This window comes from Syngnathus leptorhynchus, chromosome 22, assembly GCF_054491065.1.
Source record: "Syngnathus leptorhynchus isolate UIUO chromosome 22, UIUO_Slep, whole genome shotgun sequence".
Lineage (NCBI taxonomy): Eukaryota > Metazoa > Chordata > Actinopteri > Syngnathiformes > Syngnathidae > Syngnathus > Syngnathus leptorhynchus.
In genome coordinates, this window is record NC_141216.1 from 3,718,986 (window position 1) to 3,742,621 (window position 23,636).

The 23,636-nt window shown below is 53.1% G+C and overlaps 1 protein-coding gene across 4 annotated transcripts; it reads right to left on the reverse strand.

Moving 5' to 3' along the window:
• Positions 1-955: 955 nt before the first annotated feature.
• LOC147039433 (glutamate receptor ionotropic, delta-1-like) lies at positions 956-21,901 on the reverse strand. Of its 4 annotated transcripts, XM_085904489.1 has the most exons (18): positions 21,552-21,901; positions 18,321-18,476; positions 11,601-11,885; positions 9,806-10,011; positions 8,886-8,939; positions 7,244-7,417; positions 6,969-7,130; positions 6,770-6,889; positions 5,524-5,625; positions 5,285-5,407; positions 5,149-5,223; positions 4,723-5,065; positions 4,455-4,593; positions 3,938-4,133; positions 3,712-3,878; positions 3,196-3,442; positions 2,484-2,616; positions 956-2,340 (listed from the first exon to the last, which is right to left on the reverse strand). In XM_085904489.1, the coding sequence occupies exons 3-18, from the start codon at positions 11,872-11,874 to the stop codon at positions 1,934-1,936; spliced, it is 2,922 nt and encodes a 973-aa protein (XP_085760615.1). In that variant the 5' UTR covers positions 11,875-11,885; positions 18,321-18,476; positions 21,552-21,901; the 3' UTR covers positions 956-1,933. The 4 variants fall into 4 exon arrangements, with proteins under 4 accessions (XP_085760615.1, XP_085760616.1, XP_085760617.1 ...); XM_085904490.1 differs by lacking the exon at positions 2,484-2,616; XM_085904491.1 differs by lacking the exons at positions 11,601-11,885; positions 18,321-18,476; positions 21,552-21,901 and adding an exon at positions 10,420-10,796.
• Between the last annotated feature and the right edge of the window lie 1,735 nt (positions 21,902-23,636).

Here is a 23,636-nt window from a genome sequence, read left to right on the forward strand (position 1 = left end):
TGTGACGGCTTGGAACTTTCTCTCTCAGCCCTCGGAACAAAAAAAACCAAAAAAAAAAGCATGACTCGGTTCCGAGCTCCATCAAGTCATTATGTCATGTCTTTCCTCCCATTTGCAAAAGGTCAGCGTGCGGTGTGTGCGAGCCAAGTTGCTCATCAACGCTCACCTCTGCTGACATTTTTTTGCCCGACAAACTGATTTTCAAATCAAGAGCTGACGAGACGCCCGAGAAAAAACAATCGACCCGTCGCCAGTCAATGTCTGGGCACATGAAGCTAGCTCAACTTTAAAGACCAGCTGAAGGTCAAAAAATGATTTTCAGTGGTTGGGGCTCATCTGTGGGTCACACAATAGCACTTTGGCGCCCCCCCCCCCCTTTCCTGGATTGGAAGCCCCTCCCTGCTTGTTGCATTTCAATGAAGAACTGATTTGAAGGTGCCACTGTAGCGTTGCAATCATTACGCCAAAGCAGCAGCGCGGAACTCTCATCCTATTTGCATATTTATGGTTAGCTTTCATTTCACACCGCGCGCTTTCAGAGCTAATCGGAGCTCCTCGCTGTCGCACCGCCACTGACCCGTCTCCCGAGCGGGTGGCGTCTCGGTCCATAACTGCTCCGCCACCGCGACCGGACCGACTTTTACGGGAACCGGCTGCCGACGCTTCCCAAATGAAGCTCAGCCCAACGTCGCTTTTGATGAAGACCCCTCGCCTGATTAGGAGCGCGACGTCGTGCACAATCGGGAGTCATCAAAGCCCTCAATGAGGTGTGTCGTCACCCTGGCCACCCCCCCCCCCCCCCGTGAAAATATTCTACACGCACCCCTGCACACGCCATCTGCCACAACGTTGGCCGAGTCAGCGGCCGCCGGTGAGCACGAGGGCAGAGGACAGCTGACGAGCCGCAAGGAAACGTCAGGCCGCTTAAAAGAAGACCAGCGCGCCCTGTTGTAAACATACTTCTTTATTAAAGATAAGAAAGTCCACCGAGCGGCGTGGCCATAAATTAAAGTCCTCCGTTGGAGCACAAAAGACAAGCGGGCGGGGGCCTCCCGATAACCAGCCAGCCAGCCGACGTTAAGCAAAAGTTGAACGCACGGAACCAAACGGCTTCGGCTGGAAAATTTAGGTGTGTTAACATTTGTGAATGGGCGCACCACAAAGTGGACAAAAAAACATTTTGACAAGGCCACACCTCAAAGAATAGTCCAGCTGTCGCCATTCAACTTTTGCCCGCCTGTGATAAGTGAGAAAGATCGCAAACATTTAGCATGCTAAGCTAAACTTTTCCAGCGCGCGGCAGTGAAGAAAGGAAGCTTCGACTCATGATGGAGGAGGCGAGAAGCGGGAACGGCGGCCAGACGGTCGACTCTCGTCAGTTTCACTCCATTCAGACCCAAAAAGGTTGGTGTTTGGAGTAGCGTCGTCACGGCAACCAGAGCCGAGCATCATCGCCTGAGATCAAATAACGCTGACCGTGCCAACATTAGCATCTAATGAAGTTTGACTTTTTGATTAGGGGGAGGAAATGAAACAAGATGAACTTTGATTAAAGATAACGATTGGGATTAAATCTGTCTGTTGTCATGGCGACGGTGACGTTCGAAAACAAATGCGGAGCGGCGAATGGAAAGCGCTTGCGTTTTTTTTTTTTTTTTGGGACACCGAGAAAACAATCGCCGTAAATTTAGCCTTTCTCACGTGTTGGACTAACTTTAGAAAACTTCCGGTGGCTATATTGAGATCCGTATATGCACGCCTTATATACACAATATATTTTGTAGAATGAGAGTTGAAAAGTGGAGCATATTCAAAATACATTTGGGGTCCACTTGTTGTTATATACATCAATTTACAGCGGCAGAAAAGTCAAGTGGCGAGCGGCGGGTAGAAAAACACCTGGTCGGCCTAAATGGAGGTGCTGTGGGTGGCGTCAATGGCTGCGGTGAGGGGTCCGGCCTGGTAGAGTGCCACCTTGCCAGGGCTCTGGCGGAAGAGCCCCCCGTTGGGCGCCCTGTGCTTGCACTGCATGCTGGCCACCAGCTGGGGCGCCAGCGCGCCGCTGCCAGGGTGCTGGCCAGGCAGCTGGTGCGGCGTCCGGCCCAGGGTCCCCCCAAGGTGAGGGTGGTTCACGGGCAGCGGAGGCGGCGGCCCCTCCCTGGGTAGGAAGGTGGTCACAGAGAGGCCCGGAGGCAGCAGGCCCGCCTGGCCGGGCGCCACGCTGCCCATGTCCAGCGCAGAGATCTCGATAGAGGGGCCGGGAATCTGTTTGTGGACCAAGTCCTCGTCCAAAAGACTGTTCATACGCCGATGCACCTGTTCCAGGTTCACCTCCTTGTCCTACGGAGAGGGACACAGAGCCTGAGCTTTTGCGGCTTGCACGCGTGCAATGGCCGCCGCCCTCGCCGCCCCCTCCCCCGAGCGCCTGAAATCAAACGCGGCCACCGAAGTACGAGTCGAATGAAGGCGGGCTCTATTCTGACCTGTGCCAACGGAAAGCGCTGGCTGCCAGCCTCTCCCCTCGTCTGGCCAAACGTCCCTCCTCCCCTCGGACGGAGAAAAGTCACTATAAGTCAACGGACCCGAAACCAAAGCCAGCCCGTAATCCTTAGCGACCTGCACGACAGCACACAGCCAGCGTCAAACACAGCGGGAGACAACGTTTGGCTGCTCGCACTCCACTTGAGGGACCCGCCGCCACCTGAGAAGGTCCCCGACAAAAAGATAAGACGATGCTGAGCTCCTTCCCGAAACTAGATTCTAAAATTGCCTGTCGATGCGACAGCGTGGCGGCAGAGCGCTACTTGTGTCCGAATCATCCAGCGACGTCGCACAAAGAAACTTCAAGTCCGATTTTTATGACGACATTACGAGGATCTTAGGATGAGCGCGGGAGTTTGCAAAGACGATAAAAGGGATCTTAGGAAGGCTTTTATGAAGACGTGTCGGACATTGCCAGACACTCAGCGTGTTTCACTGCCGACCGAGGCGAATAAAAAAGGAAGGATAAAGCCACGGAGGAGGCGAGCGAGCGAGCGAGCGGCGCGTCGGCGGCTTGTAAAGACGTGCCAGGCCTCGGGCGGGAAGAGGGGTGCCGTGAAATGATGCCGTGAAAACATGCAAAATGGCGGCAAATTAAAAAGGACGCACACGGGGCTCGGGCGGGATCCTTGGAGCGAAGCACGGCGGGCTCACCTCTTTGGGCGCGTGGCGGCGTCGGCGGCAGCCGTGGCCGCCCCACCAGGCCTCCAGGCCGGCCACCAGGCAGGCCAGCAGCAGCCCGGCGGCCAGGATGCAGAAGACGCCGGCGAAGCTGTGCAGCTTGAGCGAGCGGCCGTCCGGGTGCGCGCTGGCGTGGCCGCTCAGGTCGCAGCGCCCGGCGCGGGGCCACCATTTTTGCTTCAGGACATCCAGGTCGCCCTTCTCCTGCAGCTCCAGGATCCTGTCAAAGAAGAAAGCTCTGAGAGAGCGCTCGCATGAATTGTCCCGTAAAGTCGAGCGTGACCAACACGTCGACTTGTTTTTTGGCAGCTTGGCGGACTTGTTTTCACACGGCGCATTCTTCGCCCCGCGGCTTTTTCCTCAGATGTGAGAAAGAAGTCTGAGCTCAGCGGTGAGCAGCTTTGAGGTCGTCACGGCAACACACGGAACAACGGCATCCCAAAAAACAACACTTAAGATGAGTTGACATTCTGGCACCTGATGGCTTACTTTTGTGAGAAGAGGTCCCTGTAGGGACTGCCGTGCTGCAAGGCGATGCCGTAGCCTTTACTGCCGACGCCGCTGCCCGACACGGTGACGGCGCAGTCGTCGTCCGTCAGCGCCGCGTACTCCAACGCCGCCATGTCCCACAGGAAGGCGTATGCGCTCTTCTTGGCCTGCGACGACACACGCGCTTACAATCTCTCAGGGGAGCGCCATCGGCGGCGACGCCCACCTTGCGGATGCCCTCCGAGGGGCTGGACACGGAGAAGTCCAGGCCGCCGTTCTTGCTGACGGTCCTCCACAGCTCGGCGTAGGAGCCGTCCTGCTCCAGCGGATTGGTGCCTTTGTTGCGCAAGTAGTCGTACACGGCCGAGTCCCTCACCGTGCCGTAGTCCACCTCCATCTGCCGCGACAGGTCCTGGAAGGACCTGCAATGGGTCAACCGCGGCACACCTTAATCAACGTCAGTCCACCCGGTGGACAAATAATTATGATGCAAGGCGACAGGCGGCCGGGAGGTCAGACTCAGTAAGCAAAGGTCTCCCGTGTCCGAGCGGCACGCCAGCTACAATTGCTGCGTCAAGCCAAAAATTCCTCTTCACTTTTTTGCGTCTGCTCAATTTCATATGAATCATCTTACGCCGGAGGCTGTTTTTTTCCGTTCCATTTAGGAGCTCCTGCTGTGGATTTGTGCATGTTCAGCAGCGTGTTTTCGTTGTCGTTCCAAGAAGGCCAAGGAGGCCGCTTACCGTATGGCGTGGTCCATGCGGGACACGGTCAAGTACGCCGCCAAGTTAGCCGTGTACGACGAGCACACGATGAGCGTGAAGAGCCACCAGCTGCCCATGACGATCCTCAGCGCCATCGAACCTACTGCGCCGTCGCCGCCTGCAAACACGGGCGGGCCAAACTCAGTGAGGGGAGAGGGGGGGCACTGGGTGTTTGGCTTTGCATTATGGCTCATCTTTATGGCTCCGCCCCCACTAATGACGGATTTGGTTACAGCGGTTGACTGACCTTGCTGCACAAAAGCCCCATAGACGATCCAGACGGCGCCGTGCAAGGATCCGGCGATAGAACCCTCGGCAGGCTGGCCCGGCGGCGCGTTGCGGGCGGCCGACGAGCGCAGCGCCTGCAGTCGGTTGAGCAGGAAGATGAGGACGCCCACCAGCGGGACGGCGGCGGCGATGCAGGCCCACACGGCCAAGTCGAAAGGCACAAAGAGCGAGAAGATGTTGATCTTCTCTTCGGGCTTCCTCAGCAGGATGCCCACGCTGTAGTCCAGGTAGCGCTTGCTGAAGTCCACCACGTTCTCGCGCTCCGGCGTGATGGTGATGGCCGACACGGCCAGGTCGGCTCTCTGCGCCAACACAGTGTTTACGCTCTCTTATTTGCCCACGCCAAAAGACGGCCGGACGCCATCGGCGGCATCGAGGGCTTCACCTTGTTGATCAGGTCGCCGATCATCCCGTTCCAGGAGCCGTTGGAAAGCTGAGACCCGTATTTGCTGTCCGACACCTGCGGGACCGCCGTCAACATTTAAGAAAGTGCAGAGTCAGCGAGGGGGGCGGGCGCTCACCTGGTAGATCTCATACTTGAAGCCCAGGTTCTTGGCCAAAGCGTCCAGCACGTCAATGGAGAAGCCTTTGTAGCGTTTGGGCTGGCCCAGGATGTTCTCCGCGACCATCACAAACGGGTCCTCCTGCCAAAACGGTCGCTCGGGTCAACATTTACCACGACTATTGGGATGAGGTGTGAATTTTTGCTTGTCTTTGTGGTTGTGTTTGACGAGCGCATGGGATAAAACGAAATGCATACCAGCAGAGTGACCACTTTGACGGTGACTCCCTGCATGCCGCTCTCGATGCGGCTCTCCTTCAAACTACCGTTCAGGCCGCGCACTGGGTCCCACGTGGCCAACTGCCCAGAAGAAAAACAAGACAGGAGGTCAGCAGCGGCCAGGATTCAAACGCACGGCCGTTGCCACGGCGACAAGATGGCAAATCCCTACTATTATTCAATTGACGGCGTTTCAAAGTTTGTGCCAGCGACGTGGGCACCATTAGCCTTTCGGTGCTCTTTGTCTCCATTGTGATCATTGGCAAGAAAAGATAACAAAGTGCGCATTAGCCACCGCGGCTAATTAGCAGGGCCCGCGCCGCTGTCGACGGCAACGTGATGCGAAGGGAGCTAATTAGCCTCGTTAGCTAATGCAGTCGGCGCCCGCGCGGCTGTTATTGTTCCTTAATGACCGCGCCGCCCGGCGTTAAGATGAGCGCAAAGCGACCGGCGCTAATTAGCCAAAACACGCTAGCCGAGACGAGATGAGACGGCAGCGCCAAAGCTACGCCCGCCCGAGCCGGGCCAAAAAGCAGACATGCAGCTAGCTCCTCACAGCCACATTGTTGCCGCTCAGAAGGTTCAAGGTCCAAACTTTCTCAATCCGATCGGCATGATTGATTAGGACGTGCTTCATCTGGTACGAGTCAAAAGGAGCACAACAAATGAGTGGCGAGCTGCTGGATTTAATCAAGCCATCTGACCACAGGCTGACGTCTTAATCAGCATGCATATTAATGAGCGTGAACGTTTTAATGCGCATGCATATTAATGAAGCCACATGGACCGAGCAGCGGCATGCTAATAACGACAATCCGTCTTGGTGCATGTGTGTGTTTTCGTGAGTGGTCGATTAAGTGCGCGTGTGTGCGTGTATGCATGAAGACCGCGGCCATTACAAAGTACATAGGGGACTCATAACTCAGAGTGAGAGGCCAAATGATTAAATCTTCATTACTGCAGCAACCTTGCGTGTGCGTGCGTGCTGACACGAGGACCCCACAAGATGCAAAATCCCTGAAATGGTTTAGCATTCGTATGAGACAGGGTGTCAATTACATCTTCGTGTTTAATGAAAGCAAGCAGCAATGAAAATGCATGTGCACATTCATACCAATGCATAAGTGTGCGTGAGAACGCACCGCAACCACCACTTGGTGGTGCTGTGACTTTTGAGCACTTCCACTTCCAACGTGGGTAACATTTTAGCGCCGGGTCGGCTCACCCGCTTGATGTCCTTGCTGAAGGTCTCGCCGAAACTGGAGCCTAGGATCTCAAAGTGGACGTGCGCGTTGGCCCCGGCGTCCTTGAAGTCCATGGTGCCCGTCAGCCCCGTGATGTTGCCCTGGCGACGCAGCACAAGTTCAACTGTAGCGCTTAACGTTCGACGCACAAGAAACGCTCGGAGCACGTCCGTCACCGACCTTCCGGATGGTCTCCAGCATGGACCAGCCTCCGTTCCAGGGCTTGGTGGATTTCCTGATACAGTTGAGGCTGGCCATGCTGTGCCACTTCCTATCCTCCAGCTTCCTGTAGAAAGCGTTGGCCAGCATCAGCACGCTGTCGTACAGGTACAGGTTGGAGACCTGGCGGGACACCAAAGGAAGGAAGGTGCCTTTGAGGGCCACATCCTGTGCTCTGCATGGAGGCTAAAGAGGATCCAGCTACATTTACAGACAAAAGCCAACTTAGCCGTTACCTCCAGGTTGTGCAGGTAGCCTTCCCGAGGGTCGCACAGCAGCGAGGAGATGCGATGCTTGTGTCTGACGCATCGAGCGCCGCCGTCTTTCCACAGCGGGAAAATCTGCCGGACGACCGTCATGCGCCCCGGCGCGCCGTCGGTAAGATCCAGGACCTCTGCGTCGCTGATTTCCTGCGGCGGCCGGGAGATGTTTAGTCAAATGCCTTGCAAAGCGTACGCAAGTCGCGTGACGTGAGCCCGAGGCTGGACCTAATCACAGCCACCGGAATACAAATATGGATTTTTTTTTTTTATCATCTTCTAGCAAACCTCAGCCGCATCACTGAAAGCTCAATAAAAGATTTCCACGTGGAAAAAAATCCATGAGTTAGGTCCCTTTGAGCACACACGGCGCTCGTAAATGGATCTGAGTGGTTCCTGAAGAGTAAAAGACTCGAGGAGGCCTCAAATAATGAAGACAAGCCAGATGTGACGTGCACCAATGTTTAGCTCGCGGCAGGCTAGCATGTAGCTTGACGTGCGCGTGCACAAATACACTATGCGTTTCACGCAGCGTGAAAAAAAAAAAAGAAAAAAAGCAAATGGGTGCATTAGCATCCATTTGGCTTCAGCAAATGGAAGCTAATGTGTTTGGCTCATCTCTAGGAAAATAAAAGGCGGGCAGTTTTGGGCCGAATGCACTCGAGCGCAACGTGTTGATGCTTTGATGTGTTGATGCGCTGTGGCTATCAACACGCAACAAAATCACTGCAAGAATTTTTGGGGGCACGTCAGAGTCGGTTCTTGAAATATGGCGGACATGTTGTTTTTCCAGTTTATACCACTATTGTGCAGCTAATTGTTGATGAAAGAGACATTCACCTCTTAATCCCGCTCCCCTTCGAGTTAGCGATTGTTCTCCCCTGCAGGCGTTGGCGGTTAAAAGGCGAGCGGAGGAAGACGAATGAGCGAGTGGACGCGGGCGGCTCAGGAGCCTGGTGAATCACCTTTTGTCCGCTAATTATCTCATTAGCACTTCAAAGCCTCACGCTGGTCACTCGGAGGTGGTTAGGGGTCTCCTAAAAGAAGACTTGCTTTGGAAGCGACGTTACACTTTGGGATCCTTTCAATTGTGAACTCAGCACACAAAGACTGCAGTCATCAATCAGACGTTGAGCAAAATTGGACGACTCGACCCAAAGGCGTTCCTCAAGGCTCTGTTCTAAGGCTTCATCTCTTTAGCTTAGCATGGTCATCGTTGCTACTTTTAAAGTTCCAGCATTAGCGTGTTACACTCAGAATGCTCAGCGTTTTGCCCCCCTTTTGCTATCAGTCATCCAGGTTTTATTTCATTTTCCAAGAATTTTCGCGAGGAGATGCCTCTGAAGCGTCTCGGGGGGGAGCGTTCACGCTTCATGTTCATTAGCAAACGCTCCGTGTGATTAGTTAAAGCGTCACTTTGAAGCTGTTGTTGCAAAAGGGGGGATTCTGCCCGCAGTGTGTGGCAAAACACGCGTGCACGCTAACACGCTCATTGACACTGTTAATTGACTGCAAACATTGATGCTTGCAATATCAAAGCAGAGCAGACGGCGAGAAAAATCCCCACGTGACCCCCCCCCCCCCCCCACGGCGTTGATGATTTCATTAAAGAACTTACCTCGTTGACAAACACCCAGTGGCTGTCCTTGGAGGCCAGATTGGTTTCCACCGCCTGCGCGCATGACACAAGCAGAACATTTGTTACCCACCAAACGCAAACAAGCCTCACACGGCCGGCAAAAGTCACGACACCCGACACTCGGTCAAATCGATCGATTCGTCGCTGCGGTTTGTCTGCTCTCGACCTGCTAAGCAGCAGGTCGGTGTGCAAAAAGGCCCATTTGCATTCAGATGGAGGGGAAGCCATCGGGGTCGCCATGGCGATGCAAATACAAACACCTGTGAGTGGATGCAAATGACACAATGCTCTGGCACATTTAACACCACCCGAGGCTTCGGAAATCGATGTACGCGTGTGTGCGTTGTTACCATGGAAATGGATGCAACACGCACCAGCCAATCACTGATAAGACTACAAATTAATAGAACCTGAGTCATGACTACGTTTACAATATGAACACACACGCACAAGCACTCGCACACAACTACACTAAAAGTGCTGAGTCATGACATTCGCGTGAACGCACACAAATGCACTTTGATACGCACGTGCCCACAGACACACTGACTGACTGACTGACTGAGTGATGAGGTGTCATTTTTACGCTGATCTTACAAGCGCCTCTAGCAGTCTGTTGCTAGGAGACCTGCCATCCAGCTTCCTGACCATTTGTATGCAACACTGTGTGTGTGTGTGTCTTGTCACCACCCTGAGGCGTCTTTTATCCTGCTCCTACGAATATGCGTCGAACATTGTGCCTGTGTTTGTGTCAATGTGTGTGTGCGCGTGGTGCCATGATGGTGCCTGAGTGTCTGATTGACTCTCCCAAACAATAAGGCTGCAGACAGACTAAAGCTTCGAAAGTGGACACATACGGCTTTCTGAAATTTGTGTTAGCGCAAATTTTTTTTGCCCACCTGCTGCACGAAGGCGTGCGCGGCGCGCGGGCTGAGCAGCAGGATGGCGCGGCGCAGCGTGTCGCGGTATCGGTTGAGCTCCTCCGTCCTCATGGAAGTGAACAGGTCGCTGAAGGCCTGACTGATGTTCTTGTCCACCCGCTGCAGAGACACGTCCAGACCTTCTCGACACGCCCGGTCCAGGAAACCCTGAAGGCCTCGCATGTCTGTAACGGAAGACGCAGACTTTTTTTTTCTGCATCATTGACAAAGAGATCGGAATCTATCCATCATTCGTGTATTTTCCGTCCGTCGAGACCCGCGCGAGCGTCCGGTCCAATCTAGTCGTCGTACGCCACGAAAATGAGCACGGGATTGACGTCGTGTCGCGACCGTCCTCCATCTCGTCTCGACGTAAATCAAACGGGCCGCCGGGCAAATGCACAGCGCTTGTTGCGTGACCTTCAATGCCTGCTAAAATCAGATTTTCAAATTTTGTCATGGTAGTCGCAACATTAGGTACACCAATAGATTGTCAGTCATCTGTCTAGCAAGTAGCAGCGCTGCGTTCGGGTCACGCTAATTGTCTTCCATCTGGCGAGGAAGGACGTCAGAGGAGATTTGATGCCACCGACCTCAACGGCTTGTCGACGTCGATGGGTTCGGCCTTTCTGCCGAGCGGGGTACAAGTGAGCCGATAAGACACCTGTCAGCCGTCAGTCAAGCTGCCCGCCGAGGCGCCCGGCCTGCAAGCTGACGCCGACAACCCACTGCGGGCGTTCCACTTTCATCTGCTGTGATGTCGCCGTCGCTATGACATCGCAGGTTGGAGATCAACATCATGATGCAAAATGGCGACCTGCCAGTTCCCTCATTCAAATCGCTGATTTGACATTTGGACGTTTGCACGCAGGCCAATTGTCTGTCTCCTTGGTCCCAAAGATAATTAAGCAAGAATTATCTGCATGCGTGAACTTTAGCGGCAGGGTTGTTTGCGAGGGCCGCTAACGCGTAAAGGTCAGTGCTGGAAAGCATATTGGCGCCGGGCTCTACTGGAGGGAGGTAATAAACAGAGGGTCGCTTCTTTCGAGTGGATGCTCTCGTCATCTTCTCCTCACGGTGATTTAATTGGCTGGTGGGCTTCAATTAAGGCCAGCGTGCCGCTAATTGACTTCCCGTCTCCTCGCGCTCTTCACCTTGAGCGTCGCGAGACATGAAAGGCGAGCGAGCGAGAGCCAGGCGAGCGAGCGAGCGAGAGCCCGGCGAGGCCAAAGCGAGACTTTCATCCATCTCCGCTCATCCCGATGGACGGGCGCGGCCGTCTTGGCGCGTTAGCGTGACGCTACGTCAGGCTAATGTGCTGAATACATTTATGAAGATGTAGCGTGGCGCGTGGCTCGACCAGCTCCGTGCACGAGGGAGCCTCGCTCTTATTTCGAGTGCGCTTGAAAAAGCCACGGCAAAATCCACGAAAAGGCTGCTTCGAAAGAAAATCAAGACACGTACACAGCGGGTGAAGTCTGCTGGTCCAGTCGCCAAGTCCATTTCACTCCCAACTAACACGAAGGAGCGCGGACGCTCCAACTCAAGAGTGCACGAGGGAGGCCACAAGCATCTGACACGCTGGCGGCGGAGGGCGAGCGAGCGCCCTTCGCATGAGCGCCTCGGCGCCGTCCCCAGGGTGATGCAACCGGCAGCTGGCGAAAGGCGTTTTTCCCAAAGTGCAAGGCAGAACGTTCATGCGTGAGATTTCCTCTCAACTGCGTCGGCCGTCACGCTCAGGCCCGCTGGGAGATCCGCGGCGCCCGTCACGTACCGTACTCGATGTCGTAGAAGACGATGAATTTCTGCCAGCGCAGCTCCTCCACCAGCGTCAGCATGATGTCATTGAGACGCACGGGCGGACGGGCCGCCAAGGTGTATCCGCGCCCTCCCGGACTGGGGTTGAGCTGGCACGAGGTCCTGGGCGAGCCGCCGCCGTTCCTCTGCACGTACACGTGCGGGATGTGCATGGCGTCCGTCAGCGACTGCAGCGCGCTGGCCGAGGCGCAGCCCGTGGACGTCACCAACGCCAGGATGCCTTGATTCATCAGCTCGCAGGCTACACAAAAAACAAAACAAAGGTGCACAACCATGAACTAAAAGTTGATCCCCACATTTTCTCCAAACATCTATTGGAACACAAGAAATGTAAAAATAGCACGCAGACGCTCGCTCGGTTGTGTAACGTCTCGCTCGGCCCTTGCACGGATGGACACGCCGGGCCAAAAGGTCTTTTCCCGGCCAGACGGATGGAGGTCAGCCGGCCCGTCGCTCCATAAAGATGCCGCTCGAGCCGATGAGAACTGAAATGGCGGAGATGGCGCACGCAAACGCACACTAAAAAAAAAAGATCTTGAACGAGGTGATGAGTCTCAAGTTTGGTTGAAGCTCACAGCTGTCAATCACCACCTCGTGACAACTCACGCACAGGCGTGGAGAGCAGCCATAGATGAAGCAAAGAGTTGTAGACCATTTGTACACAACAGGGGGGCATATCTGCATACTGCACCACACACACACACACACACACACACACACACACACACACACACAGACAGACGGAGGGCACTCAAAGGACTGCAGCAAAACAATGCGCTAGCTATCTGACTGAGCGGCCTTTTGATAATTTGCGAGCTGCGGCCACTGAAATGGTGCTCTTCAAATGTCAAACATCAAATTGTCTCGCTCTTTTGGCTTTTTTGCATGCGACAAAGGAGCCACACAAGGAGAACGAAGGCACACACACACACACACATACACACACGCACAGCGACGGCCTCTTGGCTCTTTATGTATTCATGTCTTCTTTTTATGGCTGCTGCTGCCGCTGTTGCTGCTGCAGCGCACGGGAGAGATTACAATAGCAAATGGAAAGTCAAAGTCTCGCCCGCTAACAAAATGGTAAGTTGGGCGGTCCAGGAGGTCTGACCGGCGGCGTGACGGCGGTTTGTGTTTCCTGGGGAGCACACGACAAAGTGCCGCCTGGTTTCCGTGAGCGAAAGCGGAGGTGACATGTTTGCACGCGACGCTTGTTTGTTAAAAGCGGCGCTCTGCGTTGCGTGCGCGGCGTCCCCTTTTTCAAATGCCATTTAGCCGCTTGGGCTAATCGCTGACGGCTGCACTTTTATGAGCCGGCCTTTTTCCGGAGCTCGCAAAACGCCGCTTTTCAGCAAACTTGGAGCCTGCAGCTCTTTTAGCAGACGCTAGGCGCTATCCTAGCCAGAAAAAGCAATTTAAAAAGGCGGTTTGAAATAATTTTTTTGGGGGGAAAAAAAACCACCATCAGGGTGCATCCAAATTAAAAAGTAAGGTTTCGAGTGGTATGAAATGCTAAATAAGTAAGTGTGCGTGTGTGCACGCGCGCTAAATTTAACCGGCGCTGACTGACGTCCGCTTTGATGGCGACGGGAGATGGTGTGACCCTCCCTCAACTGCCTGTCGTGATTCTTCTGGCTCTCGTTGGGAAAAAAAAAAAAAAAATCACACAATTTTAAAGAAAAACTTGATCAAAGTCGGGCGTGATGAGAAGCGCGACTACCGTTGACTTTGGCCTTCCACTGACTTTCAGGCTTTTCCTTCTTTGTCATTTGGCCTTTGGTGCTTTTGTTGACTTATTGATGAAGTGCGACCCGCGTGGGGACGCAGCACGCCACGCCACGGCCAGGAAAAAGGCCGTGCGGCTTCACTTTCATGCACTCCAAAGGGCCAGCACACAAAAAAAATTAATAAGTTTGCCAAGGCTCGCCGCCCCGCTTCTATTTTTACCCGCCACTTGTCAACATCTTCAAGAGCTTGTGGAGTATTTCGGGCCTCTTTGGTCCTCGTATCATTCCAAGCCTCTTTCATTTAGCACACTTCAAATAGACTTTTTTTTTTTTCAGGTTTGCAATCGAGCAAAATGTTTAAAAATATTCGCATATGTTTGGACACAATAGACGTCGTATTCAAAGAGACATTTCGGGCCTGCCTGCCGCTTAGCCCGCGGCGCTTCCTTTCGTCATTGGTTGCCATATCAAAATGCGAAACTAACGGCGAACGTGAAATGATCCGTTTGGCGTTTGGCTGCCTCAAGAAAAGAGATTCAAAGTTGCCGGAGCCTCCGAGCCGCTGTCACGCACACACACGCACGCATGTTCATGTCGGTGGAAGAGCGCTTGATCTTTCTCTGCTTTTATTTTGTCATGAGGGCAAAATATGAAAGTAGAGAAGCTGAAAGGACTCTGGGGCGAGGCCAGCAGGCTGCTGCTGATAACACACACACACACGTATGGGCATGCGTGTGGATGAAAGGTCCCCTGGCCACTTGCCTTGTTTCTAGATTATCCGCATTCACTGACACCCAAATTGACCTTAGCCACTATGTGTGTGTGTGTGTTTTGTGGTTGAGTGAGATAGTGAGCTTTCCAATCTCTGTACGCAGACAAGAGCAATAATAAATTGCCCCTGCCAACACAAATTCGTTCTTTCAACTTCCCGGTACGGCGCTCGCTCACTCGCACCATCATCAATACAAGCACCGGTTGGTAATTGGATTTCAAATGAGTAAAACGACAGCCGATTGATTACGAAGGCCATTAGGAGTTGCGACGAGGCTTCTCCGATGAGACGACGGCGGCGACAAAGATGATGGCGGCTTCCCGCCAAGCTTGACGCCGGGCGACGCCATTTTGCCGCCTTCAGCGCAGCCGAGTCGGCGGCTTAACGCTAACGTCCGATAACAGTTCCCGACTGAAGTGGGCGGCGTGAATGGCTAGCATGTAAACACGTGAAAGGTAACACGCACACGTGATCACGTCACGAGAATGCGGTGAGAAAAAGCCGCAGTGTCAAACTTGGGTGGGATTTCTTTCAATAAATGATTGAAATTGAATTATTCAAGGTCATGTTAGAAAAAAGTACAGCTTTCGGCTGTCACATTTGAGAGATTGCTTTTAAATAAATCAAGATTGAATTTCTCATTCATTTGACTCCCAAAATTAGCGTGAGGAGCTCCATGGCGAGGAGTTGTCGTTGGAGAATACGAAGGTGATGAAGACAAGTATTGCACTGCATTCTTCATCAACAAGCAAGCCGCAATATCTGTCCATTTAAAATAATTTTTTTTTTTGCATTTATCCAGGCAAGGGCCATTAGGCAGCCGTTTGGTGGCTAGCATTAGCATTTAATTTTATTGCACTCTTTGTTTTGTCTTTGGCCCCTTTGGCCACTTTTAATGGGGGGGTTTGGTGTCTCACCTTCAAGCCATTTGCATTCAATTTCTTCCCTCGCTTGTCCCCACGTTGGCTCTTCGCCGCATATCGTCTGAGAAACGCTCATTATTCAACTCAACCTACGCTGTTTTTCTTCTCCCCTTCACAATTTTTGTAGGCTTCCCTCCCCCCCCTTGCTAGTGTCGAGATAAACTTAAATATGTCCTGTGTGTTCTCTCTTATCGCGTTGCTGCGAGATAAAAGAGAACAAAGTGCCAAAAAAAAAAAAAGCAAGGCACCGTGGTGGGAATCCTTCAACGTACTCCTTGTTCTGCTTATTTTGGATGGTCCTGCAAATGAGTATCAATCAATCACGATCAAGTGCGACCGATCCTTCATTCACTGTGCGTTTGGCTTCCGTGCCAACCACTCCGGCATTTCTTGGATGTTACAACAAAGGGAAACTTTGGATCACGTTTGCGAGAATGGATGAAAGCCACCCAAACGAGTGGCTGCTTGCGAGAACAAAAGAGGTGTCGTGTCCGCTCGATGCGTCTCTCTTCAGCTCATTAGTCGTGCTGCTCACAATGGCGATGAACAAAAGGGGCCCGGCGCAGAGGTGGAAAAGACCTCATTACGGCCGCCACCGCCTGCACGGCGCCCGTGCAAAATGAATGGAGACGCACGCCGTCTGCTTGCAAGTGACACAAAAGACAATAAAAGCCTGACGCGTGCATTATTGAAAGGCCAGACGCTTTTGGCATCTGCTTGTCGATAAACGGGTCCGCCCGTAAAGCGGTGCTAAGCGAGCGTATGCGGCACGTCGCCGCTGCCCCTCCGTGTGCATCAAGAGTTGAGCCACCTGCCAGTCATCCGCTCCAGCCCCTCCCCTTTTTATGGAGGGGTCGGCCCGGGTCGGCGTGCACCGCTTCCCCGCCCCATCCCCGTCGTGCGGGCCCGATCGTCACGGCGATAACACGGCGCTTTTGTCGCCGACGTTGAGACGGCGCGCACGAGCGAGATCTGCCGCAGCAGACGGGCCGGGCCGGGCCGGGGCGCCCGAGGGCCTTGTGAATATTTCATGAGGAGCTCCTACCAAAACACAAACGAGAAGAGGAAAAACACGAGCGAGGAGACGCCAGCCGAGAACAATCGAGTGTCGTCCGGTCCACTCCTTGAACACAACTTGAACTTGTCTGACGACCGGACACTCTGTTTGTCTGCGGGCGACCAATCTAAGGCCAAATTAAATCGGGCGGGATGGGTGCCATTTCCATCTGGAGGTTGGTCTCCTTTTCCTTGCGACCAATCTTTTTAGACATACACCCGCAGCTCATTTAGGATGTAGGTGCAGACTATGTGTGTGTGTGTGTCCGCGTGTACACACACGCACACACTATCTGTTATCCAATCACAGCAGAGTGTGATGACGCTGTCCATTAGCATTGAGAGATGTTGCTGATGTCAGCAGAAAACACACACACACACACTGTCCTGAGTTGTACCCTTGAGGGCTTGATTAGCAGATGACAGAGCATCTAACCTCAGGCGCAAAGCAGCTAGCTTGCTAATGCATCAGAAGCGGCAATTAGCATTAGCCTTTCACCAGAGGTTGTTTTTCAACAAGCAAACGCTGTTAACACCAATTCATGACATGAGACTGTGCAATTTGTACTCTTAATTATGGGCTAAGAAATTATGATGTTTAAAAAGTGCTCCCTCCCTCCGCCTCATCTCCATGGCGACATCACCATGGTAACAGACTAAACAGTGATGCATGGCTCGGACAGCACGGACACACGAGCCTTCATTTTGGCGGCTTGTTTGTCTTTTTCTTTCATTTGAATGGAAAAAGACAATTTGAGTGTTTTGAGCCGTATGACGGCTCGGACATGTGTGATGTCGCATCACGTCGGTCTGTCCGAGCGAGCCTTCTTCTTCTGCTCACCTAACTTCCTTCCTGCCGGCCGCATTCACGCAGCGCAATCGTCGGCCGCGTTTTGACGGATCGCTCCGGACATTCCGATAATGACTTGCCGGGGCTTGTCGCTTCCGCTCGGCAAGGCCCTTGATGGGCCAAGCCGAGGAGGGGAGGCAGCATGTGCGCCGGGAACGGAGCCCGATTGGCTCCGGTTACGTTTGGCCGGTCCCGAGCGGGTACTGGGCCTGAACGTCGGACCCAGTTTTCTTCTTTCACCTCCAGGACCAAAACGCTCCCTCTGCTTTGTACAGGCGAGACTGTGACTGGTGTCTTGGGTACCGTACGTCGTTTCAAATTGCCACGGTAACGCTCACTGAATGTAACACGCCGCCACGTGTTTTGCTTCTTTTGTGCACGACGATGGCGTGACGAAGCAGCGGTGGCGTTTTGCGGAATGCTCACGAGGCGGCGGCCAAAGCTTCTTCATAATTCATCAATGGCGCATCAAAGCGACACAAGTCCTTATTAGCCGGGCACGCACATCTTTCATTTTTTGCGTTTCTTCAGGGAGTTGTGTGGCGCCGCCACTCGTCAGGTGCCCGAGTCCTCTCAGCTCGAGAGGCGGCCGGCCGGGAGTGGATGCAAACGACCGCCGCGAGCGAAGCGGGAGCGGAAAGTGGGCCGCGGCGTCTTACCGAGCGACAATTTCAGACCTGCCTCCGAGATTGACGCGTTTGATTCCGCCACCTCAAAGTTGAGGAGTCACGCAGCGCTCGTGGCGCTCGCGGCTGTCAAAATCAGGTCAGGCCACGTTCTCGGAGTCGCTCCGGCCGCGGGCTGTTTGCAAGGTGCTACTTTGCAGCCAATTCATTTTGTCCCTGCACGCTGGCACGGTGATGTCATCCATTTTGCATCGTTCCTACAAGACAATATCGAGCCTTGTTTACATTGACGCGTGCCAATACCGCCTGCTCTCCAAATATCGAGAATATTGCGTTTGGGAAGGGGAGGGGCGAGCACGCTCATTAAGGAGGAAAAAGAGAAATCTGGGAACGTGCTAAGCTGGACAACACCATAAAAGCACTGACAGGGAAAGAAAGATTTCACTTTTCTACTAATTGGACCTAATTGGGCCCGGTGGCACATGAATAACACTCTGACGATTGGCCTCGTTAGTCCGACTATTAACCAGCAACTTGGTCAAACAAAGAGGCTTATTAGGGAGAGGGGGGGGGGGGGGGGGGGCAAGGTCGGTACACAAATAGAACCAGAAGTAAAAGTAAAGCCAATGATATTTCCTGAAAGCAAAACTAGAACCAGAGAACCGCAGGCATCGCTAAAAGCGGGGCGAAAGCCCAGCTGACGTCACAACTCGGCCGCTTACCTTCTTGCACGGCCTGGAAAGGGTTGTTGGCTTGGATGAGCTTGATGGAGTGCGTGATCTTCTCGCTCTGCAGCACGTCATCGCTCAGGCTGAGGTCCGACACAGCCAGCTGGAACACCTCGTCGTCCCGGGCCGCGTTCTCCTCAAAGATCGCACCTGAAGAGAAGGCAAGAGAGCGTCACAACGGCCCAATAAGCAGAACCGCACATTCCCGTCTCCTAACAGAACCAGAGCTACGCTAGCCGCAGAGCTTTTGGACTCAGCTGTGGTCACTCAGCAGTTATTTGTCAGACGAGCGCCGAGCGAAGCTTCAAATGCCGTCTGACGGTCGCTGACGAGCGCCTTCTGGCGCTTCCTCGTCAGATCTTGACGGCATCGTCTTGTCCTTGTGTCGAGCTTTGTTGTTCTTGTGTCGAGGTTTTCTCAACAAGAGCCGGAGGCCCAAATGCGTCTCCTCAACTTGGTGACGCCGCCGCATCGGTGCCGGTGATGGACCGTCACGGGGCATCCATCAGCGGGAAATGAGCCGCCATCCTCATCATCGTCACGTTGCTTGCGTTGACAGACGTCTTCCTTCTCGTCCCACGCACGCACACACGTATCCCCGTCGGCCACCATCTTGTCCAAAGACTTGGATCCCATTGGCTTGACACCTGACTGTTGTTTTTTTTCCTCCTCACTAGTTGTGTGTGTTTTAGCACCGGCTTTAAAAGTGGCCAAGTGTGATGTCATCACTGGCAGAGCAGCATCACGTGACTGACAAGTGGGCGCTTTGTGGCGGGCGCTTGATCCTTCGCCGGCTTCCCTTCCAGCTTCACTCGCCGCAGTAAACCAGATCGGCGCGCGTCGCCCGCGGCGGCACTTCCTGTGCAAACCCCGCCCCTTTTTCAAAGTGCGTTTGATGACAAAGTGAGCGCGAGCATCTCGCCAGGCGCCAACAGTGGCCGTTTGTCCTCTTTGTCATGGGCGGCTTAAGATGTGGCGCACGTCTCGCTCAAAGTCTCACTTCGCTCACTCGCTCGGCCAAAAGAGAGAGAGAGACATGGAGGAAGGACCGCTTCGTTCTTCGTCCTCATGTGCCCTGTGACGTTACGACAATTAGGACTCGGTCAAAAAGTTGAGTTACTCGAGTAAAAGTTGCGCGGACGACCGCTCCTCTTTTGCCCGACGCGATAGCCCGTCCACGGCGGGTGATGAGCGTTTCCAATCATTGTCATCAGCTCACAACGTTTGCTTGCCAAAACAAAAAGGCAGCGGTTCTCATGACAACGAGAAACCTCTGCACCTCATAGGCATCACGTGACTTTTGATAGAAGGAAAATGTGGCACTTTGTTGATGGATTGATGTCGTGCTGCCTGGACACGAGCGTGGCGCATGCTGGAACGTATTGAGGTTCCTGAAATGTCGAGGAGCTTGCACATCTAACGATGCCCACTGGACCTCCGTCATCACGGATGTACCCAACGTCTTCCACTTGACGCGTGTTGACATCAGATTTCAGGTTCACGTCCTTTCCATCTGCCTGCGCCTCATATTTGACACACGTCACATTTCAGATCGGCACATTTCAGGTCGGCAAAGCCAGTTGCCGTGCTTCGTGGAGCCGCATTGCTCCGAGCTGCCCGTTTAACATTTAAAGGTGCCAGGTCAGGGCTTTGCATCCTATGTTTGACGTCTGCACCCACTCCAACGTCAACACGACGCACTCTTTCCATGTTTGGATTCCACAAAGGTCGCCATGCACGCTTTGAATGAAGCCGACTGTCCCGTCAATGAATGAGCAACAGCTTGTCTTCCTCATCGCGCACCAGCGAAGGGGCGGTCTGCACCTCCATCAACCCTCCCCCCCACCTCGCTAGGCAGCATCAGGACCGTATCGCAAGCCCCCCCCCCCTAAAAAAAAAAAAAACAGACAAAAGGGAGCTATCGGGTGCCTTACCGATGTGAATGATGGAGTCGGCGTGCAGCGTCGCTCCCTGAAACAGCAGCAAGCACGCTCGCAGCGCAAGCAGCATGCGGGGAGCCATGACCGCGTGCACGCCCGCGCGCGCGCACGCACGCACGCCGACGCCAGCCGCCGACGCGTCCTCAGTGCGCAAAAAAGAAGACCGAGAGGAAAAAAGGGCAAAAGAGGGCAGAAAAAGGAAAGCAATCCAAAGTGAGCCTGCAGCGAGTGGGAGGGGAAAAAAAAGAGCAACAAGATGACGAAGGAGGACGACGAGAAGGAGAAGCAGCTTCCGGACTGCGGAGGAAGAAAAGCAGCTGAGCCACCAGGATGAAGAGGAGGAGGAGGAGGCGCAGGCAAGAGCTCTGCTCCGTGCGCTGCGCCTTTGCTACACTGACGGGTGAGAGCGGGAAGGGGGCTCTGCACGCAGACACTCTTTTTCTAGCGCTGTCCTTTCTCTCTCTGTCTCTCTCTCTCTCTCTCTCTGTCTGTCTCTCTCTCCCCCTCCCTCTCTCTCTCTCTCACTGACTTTGAGCAAGGGGAAGTGTGATACCGTGATTGGTCGCCAGCCAGTGGCGGGGCACAACGCAAAGGTCGCCATTAGCAACCATGCATCTTGAGAGCAGCATAGTTCTGCAGGGGTCCAGTCTGGGTCCACTGTCAAGTCTGCTTAATGTTTGTGTGACTTGTGCTTGGATGGCAACCACTCCAATGTTCGCCAAAAAAAAAAAAATCCTGGCCCGCTACTTGGAAGGAAGTGGTTACCATGACAACAAAAAACTGAATCATCAGCTTCCAGGGGGAGCTGTCATCGTGTGACCTTTGACACCTTTCACAATCATGAACCAGTTCACTGTGTCAACTTTACAGCCACGCGCTCACACGCTGTTAGCGATTTTGTGGAGCCTTGCTCCCTCTGCTGGACACAGGCTGCTAATACATTCTTAAAACACCCGGCTCAAAAACAACCCAATTTGGGTTAGAAATTGGAGCGGCCCAGGAAAACAAGGAACAAGGAAAACAAGCGCTACCTGCGGAAATGAATCTGAGCACACTAACTTGACCTTTGCTGCCCCCTGGTGGTCCGCGCCCCCAATACAAAGCAAACGCGCGTATCCAGCCATATGCACGTGTAGTGCTCTGCCTGAATCAATCCAACCATAAATAACTATTTTATCGCTATAAAACTTCTACTGCAGATACAGCTGCGACACACATTAAAAAAAGCATTAAAAAAATGATACAATTACAATATTATTTAAGAATATAGCAACATTTTACTCACCAATTATTTGTACACAAAATCCATCCTCCTTTCTTTCCTCGAGAAGATTTCAACTACTCTGTTGTTCAGTTCCATCATGAGGTCCTTTTCTTTCGCCATCGAAGCTAATGCTAAAAGTCGAGCCTGCCCTGTCGTATTTCGAACATAAATTTCAATTCGTTTTAGGGCTGAGAATGTCCGTTCAACAGTTTTTGGATCCAGCGCTTTCGTCGTGCCCCCCCAAAAATGACAGTCTATCAGTCATTTTAAGATTTCCGTATTTTTCTTCACCTTTTCGTTGTCGCAAACCCTCATACACTTACGTTTTTGGCGCGCTTCATTCTATTCACTTCCTACTTTCCGTTGCCGCAAACAAGGTAAAAATCAACGTAAAGTTTCCACACGCGAAAACGTCACGTCACTGCAATAAACACAAAATACGGCATAAGAGAAAGAACAAATAACACAATGACATATGTAACAATCATAATAATATAATAAGAGCACAAAAAAACTCAACATAATCAAAGCATGTGAATATGCTGATGTTTTCGTACGCCTGATAGAAGGCCTTGGTGTCGCCAACTCAAAATCTGATTGGTTGAACCAACAGTCTGACATTTATTTTATGCTGCAGGGCCATTTGGAATTATTTAATACGTATTCACGGCATTTTAAATGATATGTATTAAATTAATACTTATTCATGGACAAAATATAATTAACATCAGTCTGTGATTCAGATATTTTTAGGCCAGTAGAGAAAAAAATTTGCTTCCAGGACAGCAGTGTGTGCGCGTGCATTTGTGTCCTTGAGCGAGGTCGGGCGGCTGCCAAGTGTCACTCAAGTGAGGTTGATCGTTGTTTTGTGTGTTTAATTAAAAATGGGCGCGGCGTGGTGCGACCATGAGTGACGGGAAGCGAGAGAAGGTCCTTTGGCAAAGGGATTAGACGCGGGCGTGTGCCAGCCCACGCGGGCGGCCTTTTCAAAAGCGAGCAGCGTGGCCACAAAGACAGCAGCAGGGAGGGAGGGAGCTCCCCAGAACACCACAGCCCACCCGTCGACCCCGGGTGGCTTTTGGCCGACACTTGCGGGCTCGCCAATCCAACGGCTCGGCAGCGGCGGCGGGCCAACACAGGCCGAGGATCAAAGCGCCTGGCGAAATCGCGAGCAAGGCAGCGAGCGGCTTTGGGCCAGGCCAGGCCCTGTCAGGAGACTCCCACTGGTCTTTTGAGGGCAAACTGGAGAACAAACTTTTTGGACATTCAATAGTGGCTCTGGTCGGCCACGATGAGCTCAGCCAAGGCCAAAGAGGCAGCCCAAACCGGATGGATTTCTGGTGGCTGATAAAACTCCAGTAAGCGATGCATCAGGCAACAAACTGGAGCCTTTCCCAGCTGTCTTGGGACACGAGTGGTTTTGCTCTTGCTCACAAACAATGAAAATCTTCCTTAAAGCAGAAGAACACCATACTTTCACTGTGGGTTCTTCTGAAGGACCAACAGGAGGACCTGCTGTGTCACGTCTACGCTTCATTACAGCCAATCAAACGGCTCATTGACACAAGACTCGCACCGCAGATCAAACCCGACAGTGAACGAGATCCGGAACAGGCCAGACAACAATGGTGTGCACAAAGTTTGGAGGTGTCTCGATACTTTTGACCGAAACTCTCCATTGTGTCCAATGCTTTTGTCCAAATTCCACATTTTCATATTGACAACATAATGTGCTTTGCTATGCGCTTGTATTGGGACGGCAACGGGTGAGGTTTGGGAAGACGTGACATCACGCGAGGTTCATCGCTTCATTTGGTGGCTTTCCAATGAAGGTTGAGCGTGCGTGTGCACCCGCGCGCCTCTAATCCCCTTTTGATGAACTCTCCAAAGTGGACTTCCCGCCGAGCGGGGCCGCCTTTCGGCTGCCGGAGCCACACACGCCCACCACGCGGGCGGCAGCCACACGGGCGTATAAATGGGGCGGCCGGCCAGCCTCAAGCTCATCACACGCCGCCGCATGCAGCCGAGGAGACAAAAGTCGACGATGCCTCCGCGCAGAAGCCTCTTCACGCCTTTCATCCCGGAGATCCACTCGCTCCAGCGCGC